Genomic DNA, 22,852 nt, shown 5'->3' on the forward strand with positions numbered 1-22,852 from the left:
TGCTGTTGTGTTGTTGTTGGTGATTTTGTTGTTGGTGACAGTGATATTGTTGTTGTTGCTGTTGTTGTTGTTGTCGACGTCGTTGTTGATGTTTCGTTGTTGTTGTTGTTGTTGCTGCTGCTGTTGTTGTTGTTGTTGTTGTTGTTGTTGTTGCAGTTGTTGTTAATGTCGTGGTCGTCGTCGTTGATGTTCTTTTTTTGTTGCTTAATAAAGAATAAAGAAGAGAAAAAAATCTTACAAAAAAAAACACACAAAAGAAACACCAATCATCATAAATCGCCTGACACCGTTAGAAAAAAATGCTCAATATTTGTCCATAAATCACGAAACTATGAATGTGGTAACATTATCGTATAAATATGGCGCGGTCTCGTATCAGTTGACTGTATGATACCATGCGGATGTTTATAAGTTCACAGCATGTAGCCCTGAATAAGGATTGCCCGTATAGGTCCATGCTAAATTCCGAACATTTCATAATTTACCATAAACAAAATTCACATTTCTGTTGAAACCTCATAGCTTTCAAATACAAAAGGTGTATAACAACCATGTACTTAGCTGCTGCAATATATAATTTAAAGCTTAGTTAGTATATACATTTGTAATTCCCATTATAAGTACGCCACATTCCATTTGCACACATTTCATAATTAACCATATAAAACAGCTGTTGTTTTTTGTGCAGAAACATCTATTCTTTAAATGCAATATTTAAACTTTTCGTACCCTGATTCTGTTTCAGAACATCATATCACTAATTACATTTCAATTATGGAATTGATCCATATAAAGTTATGTGGTTTGTAAAACATCTGTCACAAAAATACGTACGTGTCAGTTACTCAAGAAGTATTCTAGCGTTCGCCAAAAGCCTGTGGGTTATATTTCATTGCATCTTCGATCAATATAGATACATTTAACGATCTTATGATGATGATTATATCTAATAATGATGATGATGATGATGTTGATGTTGATGGTGATAGTGGTGGTGGTGGTGGGGTGGTGATGATAATGATAATGATGATGATGATGATGATGCTGATGCTGCTGCTGATGATGATGATGATGACCAGCTATGATGATGATGATGATGATTATGATGTTGATGATGATGATGCTGCTGCTCTTGTTGCTGCTGCTGCTGCTACTCTTGTTGTTGTTGTTGCTGCTGCTGCTGCTGCTGATGATGATGATGATATGATGATGATGATGATGATGATGATGATGATGATGATGATGATGATGATGATGATGATGATGATGATATCATTATCATAATGATAATGTTGCTGCTGTTGCCGCTACAGATTGTGAGGATGACCTCAAAGACAACGACGGCTTTGATGAGAAGGAAGATAACTTTGATGATGGACACTTTTGACGGCCGATAAATTGGAATTGTTTTAAAAAATGAATCAAAATACGAGTGTATAAACAAAGAGTAACTAAATCATTTTAACAAAGTCCCATCTTCTCGACCCATTAATATGATCCAAATAAATAACAAAGCCATACATGTGTGAGTTTCTTCCTTATAACTACTGTCATATTTGCACGTTTCGTTTCAACTAATTAATTGTAGCGCAGGTTTACTGGTAATCATAACGATGTTGACATGTTCAGTTCGGTTGACATTTGTTACCGGGCAAACTGAATAAAAGGGAAGCCAAGCATCCATTTGTTTACCTATTTTATTCACAAACACCCGTTTTAATGCATGTAAACGTTACAGCTTTAATGGATTTTTTTTTTATTTATTTATTTCTACTTTTTATTTATTTATTTATTTTAATTATTTAATTATAAGATTATTTTTTTTCGGGGGGGGGGGGGGGAGGGGGGGGGGGGGCAATTTATTTTTAACTTGTAAATTCCCAAGCTGAAACAAGTACGGTATTGATCATGCCAGTGAACTCCAACTAATGTTCTTTAACTGAACATGTAACATATCTTGATGATCAAATATTAATAAACCAGTGATCAAATATAAATAAAGGTATCATAAACTCGGCCCAAAATGTCACCAGGTGACGCCTCAGTGTCATAAAGTCAACTGCACAAAATGCGGTCGCCACGCTCTTATGACATGGATATTCAAGCTCGGTTAAAGACAATATCTTGAAAGTGTTTTACAAGTCTGTTCAAATACACTAGCGAATCCCCCTCCCCACTCCCCCCCACCCCCCACAAAAGAGAAAAAATCGTTCAAGCTTACTTTTTATTTCAATATGGGAGAATTTGTTTAAATAAAATACGCCTAAAATGGACATTTTCGGACAAGTAATTGTTAAAATTTTCAAGTGGGAGTACCTTTAATCCCCCAGCCAACACTTACAACCAAATAAATTTCGGTTTTGACGCTAGTCAAAATGATATGCCCCTTTAAGTTACGCTCCCCCTTACGTCGAATCCCGGAACCGCCCCTATTAAAAACAATAAAATCGAATCTAAGAAATATTTTGAGTGGCCTCAAACTTAAACCGATGAGTGTCTGTGAACTGAGGAACTGAAGGTTCATAGCTAATGTAAATTGATAACATTTTTAGATAGTTTCATAACAGTAATTGATAAATCTATATGTACTAGGATTAAGTTTATTTCTAGTTCAAAATTATTAATTTGCTAGTTTTAAGTTAATTAAATGAAACCCGATATTGGCTGAGGACGTTTTGACTATTTGCAGTAAATAAATAAAGGCAAGGTGTTTTAGTCAACACATTTCCATTTTCTGCATATTTATGATAACCTTTTTCCCCTCGGTTCCTCATCATTAAGATTCGTCGTCTTGCTTTCAAATTCACATTAACATTGCAATCTTATCAACGTATTTAAATAAAGCGGTCTTTTAATTTGCGCTTTTTTGAAACCGCATTACACCATATGTCCCATTTTTTAACCAGACGCATTATTTATTTAACATGCCATGTCAAAAATACCTAACGATAACTGATTTCGATTTGCGGTACTAACGTCTGTAGGCCTGTGTCCAGCAGCCTAAAAATAGTCAATTTCGGAACCAACGCCGAGAACTTGCGATTGCGTTTATTTATATCAAATGCGGATCGGAAATTTTGTGTGTTAACTTTTTTCATGCCCGTTTAAAATTGATACGAACGTGTGTGTTTTTTCTTCTTTTTCCCTTAATGGGTTTACGAAATCGACTCGTAGCAGTGATTCCCTTCCCTTAAGGGAGTATAAAATAACTTTAGAGGATAAAATAAATGAATGCACTGTTAAAAATCTTTACATTAGTGTAATACATTGTATATTACTACAAATATGTATCAAATTTCCATATCACTAAACAGGACAATATCCTAAACTGAGGGACATAAAATTCAGACAATGCCCTTTGATAACCACATTAAAGTCAAATTGCCATGGTGATGCAAGGGTGTAAACATGCCAGTAGCCTTTAGTGAACTACTCTATAAAGTTATCGTGATTTGCACTGTACCATTAATATCTTGCACAAACTATATGCCCATATTATATAATTGAATAATGTTGTTGTTGTTGTTTTTAAATATGAATTATTTTATCTGGCCTATGTCTTCTGTTCGCAGATCTCCACCAATTGGATTGCAGGATGCATATTTGAATATCGTTTTAGGATAAATCGATTAAGAAGGCTTCAGACGAAAAAGACCGCCATATAACGTTTGTTAATGATTTCACTATAAAGGGTTGTTAAGAAGTTCGCGTGTATGCACCGGTTAGTAAAGAGACATTCGCCCCAACACTACAGAGGTAAGTATTCAAGCTTGCTTTTTAGTTTTCTGAAAGAAAACCAGTATTGCCTATTGGTATCCTTCTTGAGATGCCAAGAGAATGTAACTCTGTTGCCCTAATAGTGTTAGCCTGTGGAACCCACCACCACTTGGTGAGCTGAGCCACAGGAATAGTATTACCCTTTAAACGATTAAAGCACTGAAACCCAAACACCATGCTCTATAAATTATAATAACTAATATTTCATAAAAGCATAATAAACAACAATTACCAGCTAACGTTTTCAACAAAATCCGATTTTAAATTATCTTAATACTCACATTAAATTACGCAAAGATCAAAAGGTTTCACTCGTTTTGAAGTCACCGACTGAACTAATGAGCCATGTCTATGTCAAACATCGCAGATGGTAGCGCTAGTTTACCAATGCAACATCATTATTAGCTTATTACAGTCATTTGCCTATATCATAGCCATAATGCTCCTCATTTTAACATAACAATCAGCAATTAATGTCTCATTCGTATGGAAATAGAAGGCATAATCATATACGATTGTTGTATAGTTGGTTGTGAGTGTATACCACTAAATCAGATCCTGGGATAAAAAATATTCCGCAGCTGCAGTACATATAACGGCTCGCATAATAAATGCCCTACTTTACTTGGATAAAATAATGTTGTCACCCCATGCAATAAAAATACGTTCGATTAAGTAAGTACATGTAGGTAGAAATAGAAATATAGATAACAAAAATAAAATAGTAAATCAACAAAATAGATACGTGAAATGCCGATGGCAGTTTGTCCGCAAATGCAAAAATGGGTGATCAAGGGGATTTGTAAGGGAGAAACATTCGTGTCTTATCTGCCCTTGGTAATAGGAAATGCCTTATGTATCATGCTCGTTACTCTTGACTGTCTCTGATCATCATCATCATCATCATCATCATCATCATCATCATCATCATCATCATCATCATCATCATCATCAACAACAACAACAACAACAACAACAACAACAACACCATCATCATCATTATCATCATCATCAGTAGCAGCAGCAACAACAAAATCAACAACAACAACAAAATCATTTCCACAATCATTATGATCAGCAGCAGCATCAAGTTATATACTAATAATGCCATCTTTTTCATTATACATTTATTGCTGTATACGTGCGTTTGCAGAAGGTGAGAACGTATACGTACATACATAATTAACATAAGCATGTGTCCAAATTCAATTAAGATGTCATAGTTGGGCCACTATCATGATATCAACAACTTCTGAACGCTTTGTGGTCCATTTACGTTTCTATTTCATCACCGTTTACAAAGAGATACAATCAAATTAAGTGTTGGTAGTGAAAATCTAACCGCAGTTGTAGTATTTATAAATGGACGTAGGCTATAAAAACCGTGATTCTATTTGAGTGTTATGACAGTGTAATTGTCACTATCGTTACTGTTACGAATTAAATACCATTCAATGATACAAAGGACAGCGGTCAATGGTAAATTGTCCGTAACAAAAGCACGTTAAAACAAACTGGGCTCTAGTTAAACAATGTCTGGGAAACCAGACAGTATATGTACACTATTATGCAATCACCCTGACATTCAAGGTAGACCTGTATACTTGACTTAAAAATCAAATTAACCGTCCAAAGCTTATCTGACACAATTCAGATTTACAATGGTGTGCAGTATTTTACCTTTTAGTGGTCGACATTATATTTTGCCTACTGGCATATCTTCTGTTTAAATCCGATTCACCTTAATAAATTATTAATGACTGAGCGCTGATTTACTAATATCAAGGTACGTTAACATTTGAAAAAAATACTGCCATGCCATTGGACAAATTAGAAGTTCGACTGCTTAAGGAATTACAACGCAGAAACAAGTTTACGTTATTTGTAAGCATTTGATTTAAATACTTAAAATTAATTGACTATAAGTAAAATATAAATATGGCACATGCGTAGCTAAGGTACCCGGTCCAATGTTGTTTTATTACTATTTTCTTATTGTCTAAAATTTAGGAGATACATGAGTATTCTTACGAATGACAACGATTATAATAAGTATATGAGTGACATACAATACATACATAAAGAGCCGTCACTACGGATATAGCGCTTGAAAAGTTATTGCATCCCTATATGTTTTTGCTTTATCCAACAGTTAAACATTGTAATCGATTTTTATTCTCCATCAAGCTTTATTTTTTATTACATTATCTTGATTATATATCGCAACTAACATCATATAAGTGTATCAGTACCGTGATAGTACCTATTAATATGGTCAATATACATTTTCAAACAAAGCAGATAAAACATACCTTTAGATCTAAAAACTGCTTATCCATCCGCAGAATACGTCCATTCATTTTCATATATTATTAATATTCAATTCCAGTCTGTTTATACCTCCAACTAAATCCTTTACAAACCTCCTCTATTCAAGCGTACTAAGTTTTACCAGGTTATCAAAGAGATCGAGCCAAATATTCCCTAAAAACTGGTTCGTGACATAACAATTATATTATCACTAAACACAAAGTGCAAATCTTTTTGAGTTAATTGCCTCCCAAGAAAAAACACTTTATTTTTTCAAAATCAAAAGTTAAGATTATAACCACCCAGTCTGCAAAAAAATGTCCATATTGCAAAATCCAAGACTACGATCTAATGATTTCGCGATATCCAACTCAGAATTCCTGATTTTCACTAACTGTTTAAGTCTTATCTCGTTGGAACATTCGCACGAGAAAATAAGCATCCCCACATAGCGGCGACCACTAAAGCTTTATAGACTTGTCCGGATCAAGATCGGTTTCCAAATGTACGGGGAATATACCCAAGGTGCTCCGGTTGCGTTCCCCCCATTCACGGAAATTGCCGAAAATTTTCGACTTATCCCTAAGGAACTCCGATCGCATTTGGCTATTAATGTTCCAATTTACGGACCAATACGGAAATTACCGAAGGACAACGATTGATCAGCAAGATACTCCGATCGTATCCGGGGTAGAATTTAATTTATTTCTGTCCGTAAATTTTCTTTAATGGCATTAAAGGTGGCGTATCTTCGCCAGAGGGCTGAAAAGCACATTCACTAGTGTGTGTCCGATAAAGTATCATTAGAACTACAACATTAAGTATACAACGCGTAATGTTCATTACATTTATTCTGAATGGTCAAACGTCGCAAAAGACTGGCCTTTCAGTTCGTGTATTTCAATAAAAGAATAATTATAATACAATTATATAAACATTAAACAGTTCTATTGATGAGGGTTTAATAGTCAAAACAGATAATATTAAAATGTGTATAGATATGTACATCTTTGTAAATTTATTTGCATAATCATGCAAATGAATAAAAAAAAATTGTTAGATAATTAACAAACCTGAAGCATGAACATGTCCCTTTAAACGTTGGAGAGTTTGGCGTTGGTTGGGTATCAAAACAGACGGTTTTATTGCTTTCTTTTACAAACATTTTAATCATGACCTTTGGTATTTATGGTAGCTCCTTCGTGTTTGTTTGACTGTCTGGATGTTTGATCAAGAAAATTGTATTCTTATTCATACTGAATGTGTTATTGTTGTTTATTAATGAGTCGAAAAGTCATTATAGAAGGTTTGTGTTGATTCAAAACAGCAAAACTGTTATAATTAGTATACTTCTGTCATAATAATGGACCCATTGCTGGTATTTGCTCATGGAAAGCAAAACTTGATGAGTGGTTGTTAGTTTGCAAACTCATCGTGACACGAAACTGAAGCGGTTCCCATAACAGACTACCATGACATTTACACATATTCCAAAGCAATATCATGAATGGGGCTTTTGTCTGCCTATGCACATTTGATATTAGAAGCGTATGTCCTAGGGGCTAATTTCCCACATTCATTTCAAAGCATGTAATAAAGGATTAAGCATAAAACAGTTTGACGTTGCATTTAAGCAAAGAAAAAAATCAATTTGAAAATCTCAATTAAGGTTTTTACTTATGTTATCATACCGAAGCTAACCACGAAGATAGCCGACACCCTTGATTGGAATTTAAAGATTAAAAAAGTGACATATCTATTGCTAATAAAAATAATATGTATCAGGCTTGAAGTCAAAATTTAACTTTACCAGGGGTTATATTCAATATGCAAATTAAGTTAAATTTAGGGTCATTCATTAATGACTTCATTCCTTTTATTAGTCAGTTATTAATAACAAGAAATCCGATTAGCTACATCGTTTTTAGATCCCATTAAGATCATTATTGAATACCGGCCCTGTACGTGTTTGGTAAGCATTGTGCAAAATGAAAATGTGCATACAAATCATAAAAAGCTTATAAATAGTATAGTTGAAAGACAAGCCGTTTCACATATTTGCTCGAAAGTATTTTCTTAGTCATTTTGATACAATAGTTTGCTCATTTAGTTTATATTTATCAAAAACATGTAAATCTTTCAACTTACACGGTTTCAAATTGATTCTCATTTGCAATGATGTACTTGAAATGATTTTCAGTTGTAATTTTGTACTGAAATGATTCTCCGTTGTAATGATGTACTTGAAATGATTCTCAGTTGTAATGAAGAGCTGAAATGATTCTCAGTTGTAATGATGTACTTGAAATGATTCTCAGTTGTAATGATGTACTTGAAATGATTCTCAGTTATAATGATGTACTTGAAATGATTCTACGTTGTAATGATGTACTTGAAATGATTCTCAGTTGTAATGAAGAGCTCAAATGATTCTCAGTTGTAATGATGTACTTGAAATGATTCTCAGTTGTAATGATGTACTGAAATGATTCTCAGTTGTAATGATGTACTTGAAATGATTCTCAGTTGTAATGATGTACTTGAAATGATTCTCAGTTGTAATGATGTACTGAAATGATTCTCAGTTGTAATGATGTACTTGAAATGATTCTCAGTTGTAATGATGTACTTGAAATGATTCTCAGTTGTAATGATGTACTTGAAATGATTCTCAGTTGTAATGATGTACTGAAATGATTCTCAGTTGTAATGATGTACTTTAAATGATTCTCAGTTGTAATGATGTACTGAAATGATTCTCAGTTGTAATGATATACTGAAATGATTCTCAGTTGTAATGATGTACTTGAAATGATTCTCAGTTGTAATGATGTACTTGAAATGATTCTCAGTTGTAATGATGTACTGAAATGATTCTCAGTTGTAATGATGTACTGAAATGATTCTCAGTTGTAATGATGTACTGAAATGATTCTCAGTTGTAATGATATACTGAAATGATTCTCAGTTGTAATGATGTACTTGAAATGATTCTCAGTTGTAATGAAGAGCTCAAATGATTCTCAGTTGTAATGATGTACTTGAAATGATTCTCAGTTGTAATGATGTACTGAAATGATTCTCAGTTGTAATGATATACTGAAATGATTCTCAGTTGTAATGATGTACTTGAAATGATTCTCAGTTGTAATGATGTACTGAAATGATTCTCAGTTGTAATGATGTACTGAAATGATTCTCAGTTGTAATGATGTACTGAAATGATTCTCAGTTGTAATGATGTACTTGAAATGATTCTCAGTTGTAATGATGTTAGTATTAATATGAACAGTATTCGGTATGCTCACTTACTTATTTAACCATTGAATTGTTACACACTCGTCGTATACATCAATTGTAGGAGTTCTCGAAAGAAGAAGAAGAAGAAGAAAAAGAAGAAGAAGAAGAAGGAGGAGGAGGAGCAGAAGAAGAAGAAGAAGAAGAAGAAGAAGAAGAAGAAGAAGAAGAAGAAGAAGAAGAAGAAGAAGAGGAAGAAGAAGAAGAAGAAGAAGAAGAAGAAGAAGAAGAAGAAGAAGGAAGAGGAAGAAGAAGAAGAAGAAGAAGAAGAAGAAGAAGAAGAAGAAGAAGAAGAAGAAGAAGAAGAAGAAGAAGAAGAAGAAGAAGAAGAAGAAGAAAAGGAAGAAGAAGGAAGAAGAAGAAGAAAAATATGGAGCACTAATTGTACTTGATATCTATAACCCATCTGTAACTGATACTGCAACACATACAAGTACCTCATTTTCAGTGTATAAATCATCATCTCATTTCCGACTCTGACCTCTCCAGTCCACAGCTCTGGAATTATCTTGGAGAGATTGTTTTTATGGGGTTGTCTATAAACAAGATCGTGCGTGCTTCCTTCTAAATATTTATACTTTTCGTAAATTTGGCCATGTGTTAATACCATTTTTTGTACTTTTGATAACGCCAAACACCTTTTTTCTGCTTATTCTGATACTTTCTCAATGTTTCCATTTAAGTGTTTGTTTTTAACGGCCTCGTCATCTCCACACGTTGTATTGTTCTATCTACGTCTATTAATGAAAATTTATGTTCCTGTTTTGAACGGAATGACGTACAATTCCGTAGTTTTTGGGTGCACATTTCCCATGAATTGTTGTGTGTGACTTGGCAGGAAAGAAGTTTATATTCTGTGCTTTATAAATATTTGCTTTAACGAATAGTTCAGTTGTGGATCTTAGGGGGGTTTCATTCACATAAAGAAAACGTTGGATCGTCTCGACGTCATTCCCGTACACAAGAGCGATGATGCCATGCGTACAACTCATTCATCAGAGTTTTGACAATGATAAATCTAACGTGATTGTAAATCAAAGTTAACAATATTACTTTGTTTTCATTTAAAGAAAGAAAACATTTATATATGTATGAATTAACTATATTCTACTTTATCTTTTAGCGAGCAGCATGCCGTCTGCATAAGGTACGGGATTTCTTATACAGTCAAACCCCGTTGGCTCGAGCTCGCTTGGCTCGAATACCTCGTTGGCTCGAACTCGATGTAAAGTACCGATTTCTTTAAACTGAAGTTTAGCATTTTCGCTTGGCTCGAATTTCCCGAGGTTCGAGGTAATTTTGTCGGTCCCTTGGATACTGGGAGTTCGAGCCAACCGGGTTCGACTGTAGAACCAATAATGTAACATACAGCTATTGTTGGTAAAGGCCCATAATTATGTCACGCATTTGGGGTTTGCATCATGTATTTCAGTACAGGGAGCCAACATAAGCAAGCCAGTATGATTCTGCGCAGTATATGGACGGTCGAACCATTTTAGTCATGATGTAAACATGCATATTGTAAAACTTTAAACGTATGCATAAATAAGCCATGATGCCATGATTGAACTATACTCAATCTTGAGGTTCAATGGAAGGGCAAACAAATTCAAATCAAGTGCATTTTAAACACAAATTTTAAACCAAAGGTACCCACAACAAGATTATAATGAGTTTCAATTACGCGTTTGATGGCCAATTTATGATACCGACCCCAAATGACCCTTCATTAACCATCTGACGTGATTGCTTTATACTCCGAGTAAATGGGCCGTCCCCCAATTGTTTGATAATGAATGGCTTTCGATTTGCACTCGAGCCGCGTTTAATTTGAGACAAAAGAAAGAAATTTATTGAACTGATTGCTTCGGGTAAACCTATTTGCCGTTTCATAGGTCTTAAAACGTAAACAAATATACAAATGACTCGATTTAAATTAAGTAAATATTATGTACCGAGACAAAATGAGTCATTGCGAAAGACATACGATGTTCAGAAATGTCAGGCGGACAAATTGGACGCAAAAAATATAATAATTTCCCAAAAATAATATGTCCGATGGTCATATCTAATATCAAATCAAATACAGTTGAACCCCGTTAACTCAAACTCGCTTAGCTCGATTTCTTCGTTGGCTCGAACTGGAAGTAATTGACCGATTTCTACTGAAGGAAAACATTCCCGCTTGGTTCGAAGTCCCCGAGGCTCGATGTATTTTCGCCGGTCCCTTGGAGTTCGAGCCAACGGGGTTCGAGTGTAACTTATTTATTTGGATTAATTAATTAAAAAAGTTATGACCAGTTATGAAGTTATGTGTAGCCTTTCAGAGCCTTTATTGACACTGGCTGCTCTTCGCTTTTGGACATCAGTTATAATTGCAAGTAACTTTATCCCTCAATTAAGCGGGTTTTTGTTACATTTGTAATTAGCACAAACCTTTCTTTCGCCGCCATCTTGGACAACCAGTAGACCCTCATTTCCGGTACCCGGCAATTCCTTGTTGTAGATGGTTTCCGGCTTCCGCTTCCCATATGCCGTCATCTTCGCTCTGATGGCGTTGAACAGGTACCCGCGATCGTTCTGCCACACATGCGCAACTGCTTTGTCATAACGAGGCAAGTCGTCTGCAACAAAGAATGGTCAGTATAACTTTTTATTTTTTCGATTATTGTATGCCAGAAAAGTTGTGTGACACAGTGCAATTTTATTTTATAATGAGATATTTGGGGGGAAAAAAGATACCTTTCAATAGAACAGTCTATATCAAGTATTACGATGCAGGGGCTCTTTCAGGTATTGACGGCAGAGGTGGCGTAATTGTTGGGCTTAACCTTTGACCAGAGCCGCCCAAACTCATGGTGCACAATTTCGAAATTTTGCATTTGAAACGTATTTTATTATCTATTTTCTCCGATTTTAGACATAGAAAATAAAATTTGGACGAATTAAGGGGGGGCACCGGGTGCACACACCCTAAATCCTCTAGTGCGATATACGTTGAGTGAATTACTTGTGCACCATGAGTTTGAGCGGCTTTCAGGCTATGTGCTATAAGTACGGATTTTGCACAACGACAATGTCGGTTTAATACGGCGCGAATGAGGGCACCAATCAACCTAATGATAATATCTCGACAGAATTCTCCAAAATACAACAGACGAGCTCAAATGTCAAATGAATGCACGAACTTGCGCAAAGCTGTGAACACCTCGAACAAGATATACGAGTGTTAAATTGATGGTTGCAGAGCCAGAAACCGTTTGTTATATCTTTAACCAGATAAGAAAGATAATTCACAATCGCGTTCATTTTGTTTCGTTTATGAAGGTACCTCAAGTAAATAAGACATAATAGTCGAATTGGCACATATTCGTTTGTAAATGATAATACACGACCATCATCTTTTAAGAATAATACGCCAGTCTTGTTTTAAAAGCTGTAGCACCCATACACTAATTATTTAAGCGCATACTTAATAAAGGGGAATAACTACACATCAATCCAGATAAAATATATTTTGATTGCGCCCCTTCATTTACTGTTAAAGAGACGTGCTATTGTCTGGCGTATTTAACCATTGTTTTATTCTTTTTATATCTCAGACATTTAAATAAGACAAAGGGCGTATGAGTCTTTTATTTTAAGAATGCATCCTTACTAGTATTATGGTAACTCTAAAGAGTTTTATAATATTTTATTCCGATGGATTGTATTATCTTCCAAGAAACATGAACTATAAAGTATTTAAAACATGATATCCTTAATATATGTCTGTGCCAAAGAGCTACCTTGTGATTTGTACGCCTGCTCGTCCGCGCACGTTGCACTCATGCTACCGGAAGTGAGAGTTTCCTCCCCTGTCGAGGTCCCTGAGTCACGTGACAACGGAGGCGGACACGAGGAATGACGTGGCGGTTTTGGAGGAGCCTTTTTCTTCGTCTTTGACCTTGACCTTGAGGTTTCCTGTTGCTCATTGGCCAAAGCACTAGCGGCAGACGACATTGTTACCATGGAACTACTTTGACTAGATAAAGACGAGCATATGCTCTCGTTTTCGCTCTCAGACGGTCGTCTGATGTTGTCCACATTTGATATGACACTGTTAGATTCCATTTGAAGGACGGTCAACCACTTCATAAGGTCAGTATAGACATATGTACATAGATAAATGCTTTTTGAACGTTCTCGAGTCAGTTTGAAAATGTATATGTGCTTCTGTCGCTTGTCCTTTTCTGACACATAAACAACGGCACAATTGGCAAGTAGAACGGACAGTTGGGCCGTGTCGTCTGCTGATTGCGATTTGAAACCATAGAAACATCCACGGCATACGACACACCAAAGTTTTTGCCACTTTAAGTGGTGTTTATTATGGAGATATCCTTGCATGCTTAAGTCTTGTAAGTCGCCCAACTTAATAGACTTTTTTGACGGTCGTCTGCTGAACACTCTGTCTTTTATGTCAGACGCACGTCTGACTATACCTGAATTAACGCCATTTTTCGGCTCTTTGAATTCCAGTGACCTTGACATTCGCTTGTTTTTCTTTTTACCCATTTTTGATTCTTGTGCACTAATATCGACCGATCTTGACGCCTGACTAAAATCATTCTCTGTCGAAGCAGAATTCGAACTGACAATACTTGAACTGTCATTGGAAACAGAATCTTCACTTTGCGACTTCCGTTTCTTACGGGTAAATTTTAACAAGTTCTCAAGACTACCAAAGGCTTTCATTTTCTTCTCTGGTTGAACATGAGGGGTGTCGTCTGCTTGCTTCGATTCAAAATGCATAGCTCTGATTGGTTGATGTTTCGACACTTCCGGTTCAGGGTGTTCGCGTCTCAGTTTCTTTTTAAAATCCTGAATCGACTGTCGTCTGCCTTCGTTTCGCATCATGCCCGGTGTTCCACGTGGACTTGGTTGACATGTCACATGGCTACTACCGCTAACAGAACTGTCGTCTGTGGATACATTTGTATCGAGGCTTTCTGAACTTCTTGGACTGCTTAGTTTTTGCTTGCGATTCGGTGAGTCCTGGGAAGGGAAATAACCGGTACTATACATGTTTTCATCCAGTGAAAGACGTCTTGGGCTAAGAGTCAGGGGAGATTCGCGACCGTTTGAGGTAGAAATGTCATTTGTCATTTCTGGGTCAAGAGTGGACGCTTTCTGCAGCACCTTGTACCATATATCTAATTGCTGCTGCGATTCAACTCCAAAAATGTATTTGCGACTGGAACTACAGTCATCTATGACAAACTGGAATTTAGAAATCCCTGACACAGTTTGTGAATTATTATGTACACCATTTATAGCACTTTTGTACACAAGCGGTCTGATATTGCATCCTGGGAGGACAATGACGTCACGGGGCTTTTCTGATTTTTCGTCATCAAAAACGCAGAAAAGCATGTCCAGAACCACGCCCCATACTTTCTTGTTCTCTGATTGGTCAGTCAGTTGGCCCACGTGATCAGGAATCGCGAGGTCAGACATGGTGACCCGCTTCAGGAAAGAACGGCAATTCTCACCAAATTGTCCGCCGTTTTGACTTACAGAGTTGTCAGCCCTCATTGCCATGCTCGAGCGACGCTTTAACACGAGGAAATATCTGCGAAGAAAGAACACTCGGATAAACATATATATAGGTTATAAGTATTACTTTTATATTTCCTTAAACGAGTTGCACCACGAGAGTGAAACCTTAAAGATGCACTCTTACTCCCACAAAAGATATAACCCACTAAAACCAATTGTTTTAATTTTCTGAAAACGATAAATGAATATCGAAAACAATTATGTTTCTTATGTTGGATACCGTGTTGAATTTGAAAGAAATGTGCAGAAAACACGATATTTCTTATGAGATGAAAGTTGATCACTGTAAATCTTTTTAGCACTCACCAGTCATTTAATATTTTTGCATTTCCAGCTATTAAATACACGGTTTTAATCTTGATATAAGTAATTTATATTTTCACTAAGTACATCATTAAGTAGTAGTTAAAACGTTATCACTCAAAATTTATGTTTGTTCAACATGTGTATGCATTGATTTTAAATACGAGTGTAACTTCTAACGTTCTTAGTGACACTAAAATAGAATCATTTATAGCTAATTCCCTCAATGTATTATGATATAAACTTATATATAATATAAACATCTCCTCGGAGTAAGCCTTACTGCTCTTAAAGCTGCACTCTCACAGATTTACCGTTTTGACAACTTGTTTTATTTTTTTCTCTCGGAATGAGCCAATTTCTGCGTAATTATCTGCCAACTAGTGATATAAGCCTGCTGACAAAAAATCAGATCGCAGATTTTCATACTTCCGTTCCAAAATTATTGTTTTATGGCTAAAAGCGTTACTAACAGTTCAAGAAAAATGCATAAAACATCATTTTTGCACTTAAATATGAAAATCTGCACTGTTTTGTCAGCAGTCTTATATCACAGGGTTTCTTGCACTTTCGCATAAATTGACTCGTCCGAAGACAAAACATTAAAACAGTTGTCAAAACGTTTAATCTGTGAGAGTGCAGCTTTAACATTTTATTTCATTTCTTATTTTCCTTTTATCCCTTGTGATATATAATTTATTATGTGTCATTCATGACAGATTTAATTGTTTTTATTGTCTAATTCATATTATTAATACCAAACTAAACGGAAATGTGAAACCATCACTCACGTGTTTAACTTCCGTCTTTGGGCAGAGTCCTCTGAAGCACGTGCGGTGACGTCATCTTCAGAATCTGTCGTCTGCAAATACACAATTGATGCGTGAGAAAAATAAACACTCACAATCAAACACTTAACTTCATTCACATCATGATTTATAGATATAATCACATTTAAAGCTGCACTCTCACAGATTGAACGTTTTGACAATATTTTTTTTATTTTTTGGAACGAGCCAATTTATGCGAAAATGCATGGAAACCAGTGAAATAAGACTGCTGACAAAAAATCAAATCGCAGATTTCATATTTAAGTTCAATTATTGATGTTTTATGCTTTTTACTTAAACCGTTAGTAACGCGTTTAGTCATAAAACATTAGTTTTCGAACGGAAAAATGAAAATCTGCGATATGATCTTTGGTCAGCAGTCTTTTATCACTGGTTTGCAGATATTTACGCAAATATTTGCTCATGCCAAGACAAAAAATAAAACAGTTTTCAAAATGTTATATACATGTGAGAGTGCAGCTTTAAGAACTATAATTATTTTTGGTGTGCTATAAGGCAATACATCGAACCAAGGAAAATAACAGTGTGACTGTGAATTTTGTATTTACAACACACTTAACGTTTCTCAAATGCAGCCAAGTGCAAATGCTTTTATATAACATATAAAATACAAATAATTGACAAATTTTTTATACTGGGGTGGTATTCAATATAGAACTTAAGTCAATCTTATGGTCATACATCATTAACTCCCGTCACTGCATAGGACCGTTTTTATATCGAGCAATCCGATTAGCTATATCGTTCTTAGATTCAATCACGACCAGTATTGAATACCATCACTTTTCATTTAATCATATAACTTGTGCTAAAGTTGAAAACAATGAATATAAAGCGACAAAATATTATTTCAAAATGAAATGCCCAGTTTTATTACTTTTAAAATGGTAATACAACATGAACTACATGCACTAGTACCATCAAACATCTGAAAAATATATAATTTTTATCGACGCCAAAAACAAATGAAAACAACAACCCTCCTTTTTTATCTTTTTGTTTTTTGTACATTTTTAATACCAATTTAATTTTATGCTGACATTCAACGATTAAACCAAATCTATGTATTTATGAAAGAAAGACGAAACCCTAGGCGTTCTCCGTGTTGGGTAAGGGAATTCAAATAAACCCCATTTGCAGGTGTCAATTTCTCATTAAGCATCTGATTTCTCAGGTAAACATCTATTATCTCAACAAAGATCTACATAAACGTTTGCAACAAAATAGTTATGGTTCGGGTCGTTATTTGCAGTGTACTGGTTCGTCGGGTTAATCCGTACATCTAGCATAAATAATTTGGGCATTTAAAGAAACAGAAATACGGACGGATTAACATGAACCAACATTTTTGGGTTATGGATTTGTTTTGCCCCTTCTATTAAACAATGCTCATATGCATATTGTTTTAAGAGTTTTTGATAAAAATACACAAAGAACCCCTAACTCTTATGCCAATAAAACGAAGGTGAGGGATATAATCCCCCCCCCCCCGGATAAAATCCCTCCCACTCAACCCATTCATCAATCTTTCCATCCAAGAAGCCAGTGGGTCAGCCAGCCGGACAGACGAACGGACGGACGGACGGAGAGACAGATAGACAGACAGGCAGCCAGTCGGACTGACGGGCAGCCAGCAAGACAGACAGACAGACAGACAGATGAACCAGACATAATAGACAGACAGACAGATGGACATTTATATAGACAGGAGCAAAAAATGAACGAACAATAAATGAACATAAATATACAAATGTAAATGTATTTTCTGATAACAGACTAATATCCCAAATAGTCAGATATACAATTAATAGTTCACGACAAACATTTAGCTTAAATATCACCTCGGCCATTTTCCATCGAAAACAGTAGTTCGTTAAATTAATAATACTGCTATTAATTATTTGTAGTGTTATTAATAAGTGATATGTATTACTAAATTTAAATTGATTCTCATTAAAGTGTAGTATTGCATAAATAATTAAGATTTCAAACAAGTTAAATGTGAAGAATTTAGAAATGGTAAAGCGTCCATATTAAATGTACATCCTATGTTGTTTTCCATTGAAATTGGACGAGGTGTTCCGATTATCATGTCTGTAAACGGTTTCGCAACAGTTTTCGTAGCACTGTACTGCACATTTAATCACCAAGAAGGAAACAAATTATTACAATCACAATTACGACATCTTTGGATTTCTTCCAAACTATACAAAGAGTGATTTAATCCATAATCCCATTACATGCGCTGTTTTTAACGATTCACTTGGATTATATACATAATGGCAGTCAATCACAAGGCTCTGCCTAATTCCGGATTCATTTATTTCGCCAGTTTAGTCTATTTTAAGGAATAATATTATGTAGATTTTAATCTTAGGTCTATACACTTGTAATATTATTAATTCATTCATCGGTGTACATGTATTATATTTATATCAAACACAAATTTTGGATCTGTTTGTTATTGAAATTGTCAATTGCAATAATAATGATGATGATGATGATGATGATGATGATGATGATGATGATGATGATGATGATGATACTACTACTACTACTACTACTACTACTACTACTACTACTACTACTACTACTACTACTACTACTACTACTACTACTACTACTACTACTACTACTAATACTTATAATAACAATAATAATAATAATAATAATAATAATAATAATAATAATAATATATAATAATAATAATAATAATAATAATAATAATAATAATAATAATAATAATGATAATTATGATAAAAATAATAATATCATCATCATCATCATCACAATATCATAAATCGCTTACAAATATTGTATTCAAATCAATGTAAGAAAGTATTGTACCTTTTACAAATCCAACCATTTGCATGCGCTTAGTCATGGCAATGAGAAAATGAAACACATTCATAGAAAATTAAATTCCTGTTCAATTCTTGAGTACGCTCCAAAGTCAAAAGTTGTTATTCATCATTTCCAGTTAGTCATTTTTCCTTTCTCTTCCCAAACAAAACAATTCAACAATTAATTACTATAATAACTACAATAGACATCTCACCAATAATTTGCACAACTTATATTTGCTGTTTAAAGATCCATTGTTATTGTAGTATTCTAAACAGTCTAGGCATACGTATTCTTTATCTATAATTCAAAAAGTCAACTCTGGGACTATTTACATTCAAGACTATGATGGCAGACACACTCGAGTAGGCTTAGTTTTGAAACAAAATTGTAATGCCAGGTTTAAGAGCAATAATCTCTGAGATTAACATTTGATTGCGAGATTGTTGGCAATGTTTGAAGTGTAATTCTGACTTTTCGCACTGTACTGATATTTCAGTCCAGTTCATTCTTATTCGGCAAACGTGAAAACAAACAACTGAGACATTTTGAATCAAGGCATACTATTTTCATAGTATGTAAGAAAAATGACCCAAGTGTATTTCTCATTTACAAGAACAACTATGACGTATACAGCAATAATTACGTAAAACAGCAACTGTGACGTATACATCAACTGTGACGTATACAGCAACTATAACGTATGCAGAAATTATGACGTTCACAACAACGGTGACGTATCCAGCAACTGTGACGTATACAGCAATTGTGGCGTAAACAACAGTTATGGCGTATACAGTAACTATGACGTAAACAGCAATTATGACGTATACAGCAACTAAGCCGTAGGCAGCAACGTTGACGTATACAGCAACTGTGACGTATGCAGCAACTATGACGTATACATCAACTATGACGTATACATTAACTCTGACGTATACAGCAATTATGACGTATGCAACAACTATGACGTATGTAGCAACTACGACGTATAGATCAACTGTGACGTATACGTCAATTGTGACGTATACAGCATCGATGACGTATACAACAATAATGACGTATTCAGCAACTGTGACGTATATAGCAACTATGACGTATACAGCAACTAAGCCGTAGGCAGCAACGTTGACGAATACAGCAAATGTGACGTATGAAGAAACTATGACGTATACATCAATTATGACGTATTCATTAACTCTGACTCTCAACACTGACGTATACAACAACTGTGACGTATGCAACAACTATGACGTATGTAGCAACTACGACGTATAGATCAACTGTGACGTATACGTCATTTGTGACGTATACAGCATCGATGACGTATACAACAATTATGATGTATTCAGCAACTGTGACGTATATTGCAACTATGACGTATGTAGCAACTACGACGTATAGATCAACTGTGACGTATACGTCAATTGTGACGTATACAGCATCGATGACGTATACAACAATTATGATGTATTCAGCAACTGTGACGTATATTGCAACTATGACGTATACAACAACTTTTACGTATACAACAACTGTGACGTATGCAGCAACTGTGACGTATACAGCAACTTTGACGTATTCAGCAATTATGACGAATACATAGTATACGTTTAAATGGTAGACAAAAAGCTCCCAGTAATGCAGTTTCATGGAAACACATTAAATAATGAAAACGGTATTGTTGGTGTTTTCTTTGCTTTTGACAACCAAATATTTGAAATGCTTTCTTCGAACGTAATAACCCCCATCTTACTCATGTGGCATATTTAGCCGTCTTAACTTTCATTTAGATTCAACTTCCAGTTGCATCGGTACTTAAACATGAACACGAGCGGCCATACTCAAAAAGAAACCTATGTTAACTTTTTAATTTTGTCAAAAATTTGCTCTTTTCAGGGGTAAAGGAGACGAAATATGAATAATATATTTTTAGTGTTGAGCGCGAAATACACTAGCAAACGTGCACGCACAAAGTTCAAAATATCCCACTTAGTATTAAACCAATTATTGACTAAATAGAAAATTGGCGGTTATATTATGTTTAGTTGACTTTAGGTCATGAGAGCTCTTCTAAATGATTAAATGTGAACCTGTTCGACGATTCAATGGACGAACGTATGAACCATCACTCACACAAATACAAACCTCGGTTTGTTGTTTAAAGGAACGGTCACCGTGTTATATGTAAGTCCACCTTCTCAAAAACTTTGTAACACGTTCACAAAATCAATTCCAATTTTATATAGTTTTTGTAAGTACATTCTGAAGTAATTACGTTTATTACCAATGGTTGCTCGACTAAATTAAACTAGAAGCCCAAACAAGATTTAGATATAAAGCCCATAAATATTGCGCCTATCTTTAATAACTCGAGATGGCAGTCAATTTAGCTACCAAACCAAATCTCATTATGATAGACTACCCTAATGTTGGTCAGACGCGTTTGATATTCAACACTTGAGGGATTACAGTAGTCAATAGTTGACATAGAAAGCCATCAAAGTGTCCCTCTATCTGGCGATTCATTTAGAATCCAAATGGTCATACTATTTACAAAAGTAATCAGTATAATAAGAAAAAATAATGATGTGGTAAGTAAATGTAAGTATTTTCTTAGTTTGAACTTCGGTCCATATCAATACAATTAATCTGAGTTTCATTAAACTAAGGGCATTTACCAAACGCCTTCCGACATGCTTTGTCGAATGTTTCAATATTTACGGTAAATTAAGTCACAGTCACAACCAGAAAACAAATAAAGGTGATTCAACTTTGTTAATATTATGAATTCTCGCGATTGTAATGACCATTTAAATGATTATTTTTGTGACTTCATCTGAATATTCTGTCAAGCATGCATGTATTTCAAACATAAAAAGAACTGTTTAAATAGCATGCTCTCTATACAGTCCGCGTGCGTGTGTCCAATGAATTTAAATGTAATGGGATAAATGCTTATCAGCAACGAGCTAGGGAGTGTTTGACCAATCAGAAAGCTTTAGCACATGATGTTTTCTATCCGGTTCGCGCGCGTCTAATACATTTGTATCTAAACGCATGTTTGGTGCAAGAAGAAACCCACAAATGTGCAGGAATGCAGATTAAATCATTTTCGCTCCATTATATTGACACTGTCTTATAAGATGTTTTTAAGAAATACATATACAAATTCATGTGACTTCAATTTACGACTTGAAAAGCAAGTAAACGTCTTGGTGTATATCTACATATTTCTAAATATTTCTTTCTTGGTATTCGGTTAAACTTAATAGCTTGTAAGAAAAATCAGTAAATGTTGTCAGCTGAATAAGATTGCTCAAAAATAAACATAATCGTGTGTTGATGAATGGGTCTGTTATGAACCTTTTGTGGCTATATGATAACTTCAATTATTCCAAAAAATAACGCCTTTGTTATATGCGAGACAAGTAAAATTATATGGTAAAGAACTAACAATGGGAATAATAGGGTAATTTTACAACCATCAATAATGATCTATAGTATATACATACTGTCATGTGTTATATTTCTCTCAGTAAACACATACATTGTTGTGGAGAATGTGAACACTCTAAAGTAAAGAGATGAGCTTTGTGATTTGAAAGTGAACATTTTCATTTAGTAATAATATTTTCATAAAGAAAAATATAATGCCACAATAAGTCAATCGCTGTTCAATATAAGAATCAAGCCAACAAGTCTTACAGAATAACAACTGCCAAAAAAAATCGAAAGTTTTTGCGATATTTTAATTTTCCAGGAAATTTAATTCATACATTTTATATCAGATGCTTATGAAAAATAAACTAAAAAGTTATTGGTTATTGTTGGTCTTTTAAACCATCAATTGTTTAGAAGACCCTAAA

General features: G+C 34.8%; 1 protein-coding gene across 4 annotated transcripts in view; it reads right to left on the bottom strand.

Annotated features, from left to right (window-relative positions):
- LOC128203048 (uncharacterized) overlaps positions 1-22,852 on the bottom strand; it is a 59,594-nt gene that overhangs the window by 20,134 nt on the left and 16,608 nt on the right. For 3 of the 4 annotated variants that reach the window (XM_052904298.1, XM_052904297.1, XM_052904299.1), the window contains 3 exons: positions 16,080-16,150; positions 13,173-14,998; positions 11,821-12,008 (listed from right to left, as the gene is read on the bottom strand). In XM_052904298.1, the coding sequence (XP_052760258.1) occupies positions 11,821-12,008; positions 13,173-14,998; positions 16,080-16,150 (2,085 nt within the window). Of the gene's footprint in view, positions 1-11,820; positions 12,009-13,172; positions 14,999-16,079; positions 16,151-19,197; positions 19,226-22,852 lie in introns of those variants that run through there. The other variant, XM_052904300.1, reaches the window with a different exon arrangement.

Source organism: Mya arenaria, chromosome 9, assembly GCF_026914265.1.
Source record: "Mya arenaria isolate MELC-2E11 chromosome 9, ASM2691426v1".
Taxonomy (NCBI): Eukaryota; Metazoa; Mollusca; class Bivalvia; order Myida; family Myidae; genus Mya; species Mya arenaria.